The sequence below is a fragment of the Coptis chinensis genome, chromosome 5, assembly GCF_015680905.1.
Source record: "Coptis chinensis isolate HL-2020 chromosome 5, ASM1568090v1, whole genome shotgun sequence".
NCBI classification, from domain to species: Eukaryota; Viridiplantae; Streptophyta; class Magnoliopsida; order Ranunculales; family Ranunculaceae; genus Coptis; species Coptis chinensis.
The window spans coordinates 13,064,422-13,066,200 of record NC_141460.1 but is presented as its reverse complement, the minus strand read 5'-3'; the positions used below and the strand labels follow the sequence as shown (position 1 = coordinate 13,066,200).

General features: G+C 40.6%; 1 protein-coding gene across 1 annotated transcript; it reads left to right on the top strand.

The window, feature by feature from the left end:
• The first annotated feature begins 619 nt into the window (after positions 1-619).
• Positions 620-1,507, top strand: LOC147496743 (uncharacterized). Its single transcript, XM_086562652.1, has one exon. The coding sequence runs from the start codon at positions 620-622 to the stop codon at positions 1,505-1,507; it is 888 nt and encodes a 295-aa protein (XP_086418778.1).
• Positions 1,508-1,779: the final 272 nt, after the last annotated feature.

The following is a 1,779-nucleotide window of genomic DNA, read 5'->3' as shown; positions in this document are numbered from 1 at the left end:
AGACAGATGAAATGATTCAAAAGATTCATTTCTTCCACCATAACCCTCATGAATCCTTTTCCGAGGCCAGGAATTGGTACACTGATCTTCTTATAGAATGTCCACATCATAACCTTGTGAAAGCAATGTTTTCTTTAATGGGGAACTTGAATGGGCGATAGGAGGTTACTTAAGCATATTCTAAATCCTTGATCCAGTGCACCAATGTTTACCACTAATAGGAAAATTTAGTAGGTGAGAATTCTTATCTCTGTCTTCCCTCCAAAAATTACCGAAACAGGTAATGAAACTCATCAGCTTCTCTTCTCAACTGATTACTCAATATAGCTTAATCTCTCTAGTAAAATCCTCAAGTCTGAGTTCAGAGAGATGGAAATTGCTTTTCCTTTCTAGTAAAATCATACACTGTTAATAGTGTGAGTTCAGAAAAGGAAGCCTCTCTTTGCCTTGGGTACCAGCAATCCCAAGATCTCAACACCCGTACTTTATTTTCTCCTCTCTTTAAACTACAAAACCTTGATACGTCATATGGCTCCTTCACATCTTGGTTTGGATCGGTCGACAGCTTTCTACAAATCCTCATCTGGCGCTGAATCCTCAGCCTAAGGAGCAAGAAGAAATGCCGCTGTCACACAAAATCAAGGAAGCACATATGCGGATATGGCCAGACCAGCAGTGCATAAACCCAGTGGATATCTTCACTTTGCCTATGCTGACTAAAAAGGGTAACCATCTAGCCATCAAACTACCCATAAGATTTGTTGAAAAGGGCATTGAAGCTTGTAAACTATCCTTAGTGGACCGAGTTGATATGAAGTTAACTTTGGATAAAATCAGATCGGTAGTCAGCACTGATTGGGGATTAACTGGAAAAGTTAAAGTTTCAACCTTGGGAAAAGGATATACCAATTTTAGTTTTGAAATAGAAGATGACTATAACAGAATCTATGGAGGACCATGGTATATAGCAGGCCAACTTCTGAGATTTACAAAATGGACACCAAACTTCAACATAGACACACATCGCCAAACTTCAACCCTTGTGTGGGTGAAATTTCCAAGACTCCCTCTCAAATATTGGGAAGCTAAGTTACTGATGTCAATAGAAAGAGGACTTGGATGCTCAACCAGAGTTGACACTAACACTCTTGACAGGGATAGTGGATATCATGCTAGTGTACTGGTTGATATTGACCTGACAGAACCGATCCCAGATAAAATCTCAATGGAAGTGGTGGAACATGGCATTGAATTTTGGCAAGAAATACAATTGGGTAAACTTCCAAAATTTTGCTCTCATTGCAAAATGGTTGGTCACCTAGCTGCTGAATATAGAAGACTAAGATCAAAGAAAAGGAAAGACCAACTTCCAAACCAAGAGGATGCAAATGCCCCAGCAGGCCCTGCACCTTTACTCTCCAAAAGCCAGAGATGCAGATTAAAAAGACGAAATCATGTAGCGGAATGGAGACCACGAGGAACTACAACATCACAAGAAAATCGCTGAGGAAGCACCAGCAGTAACGTAAATATTGGTAGAAATGCCCCCTCCACAAAGTAACAATCCAGTTACTTCTGAAGTGGTAAGCAATGCCCCAAGTACACATGGAAATGTCCCAGTGGTGACACCTAATGCTACATCCCCACTAACTATAGCGGTATGGGAACCTCTCCCGAATCCAACAACAGATATTGTTGCTATGATTCCTTCCACAGAGGAAGCTTGCCTCCAAATTTACATGGAAACAACATAATTGGATATAGAAGGATAGGGGAATG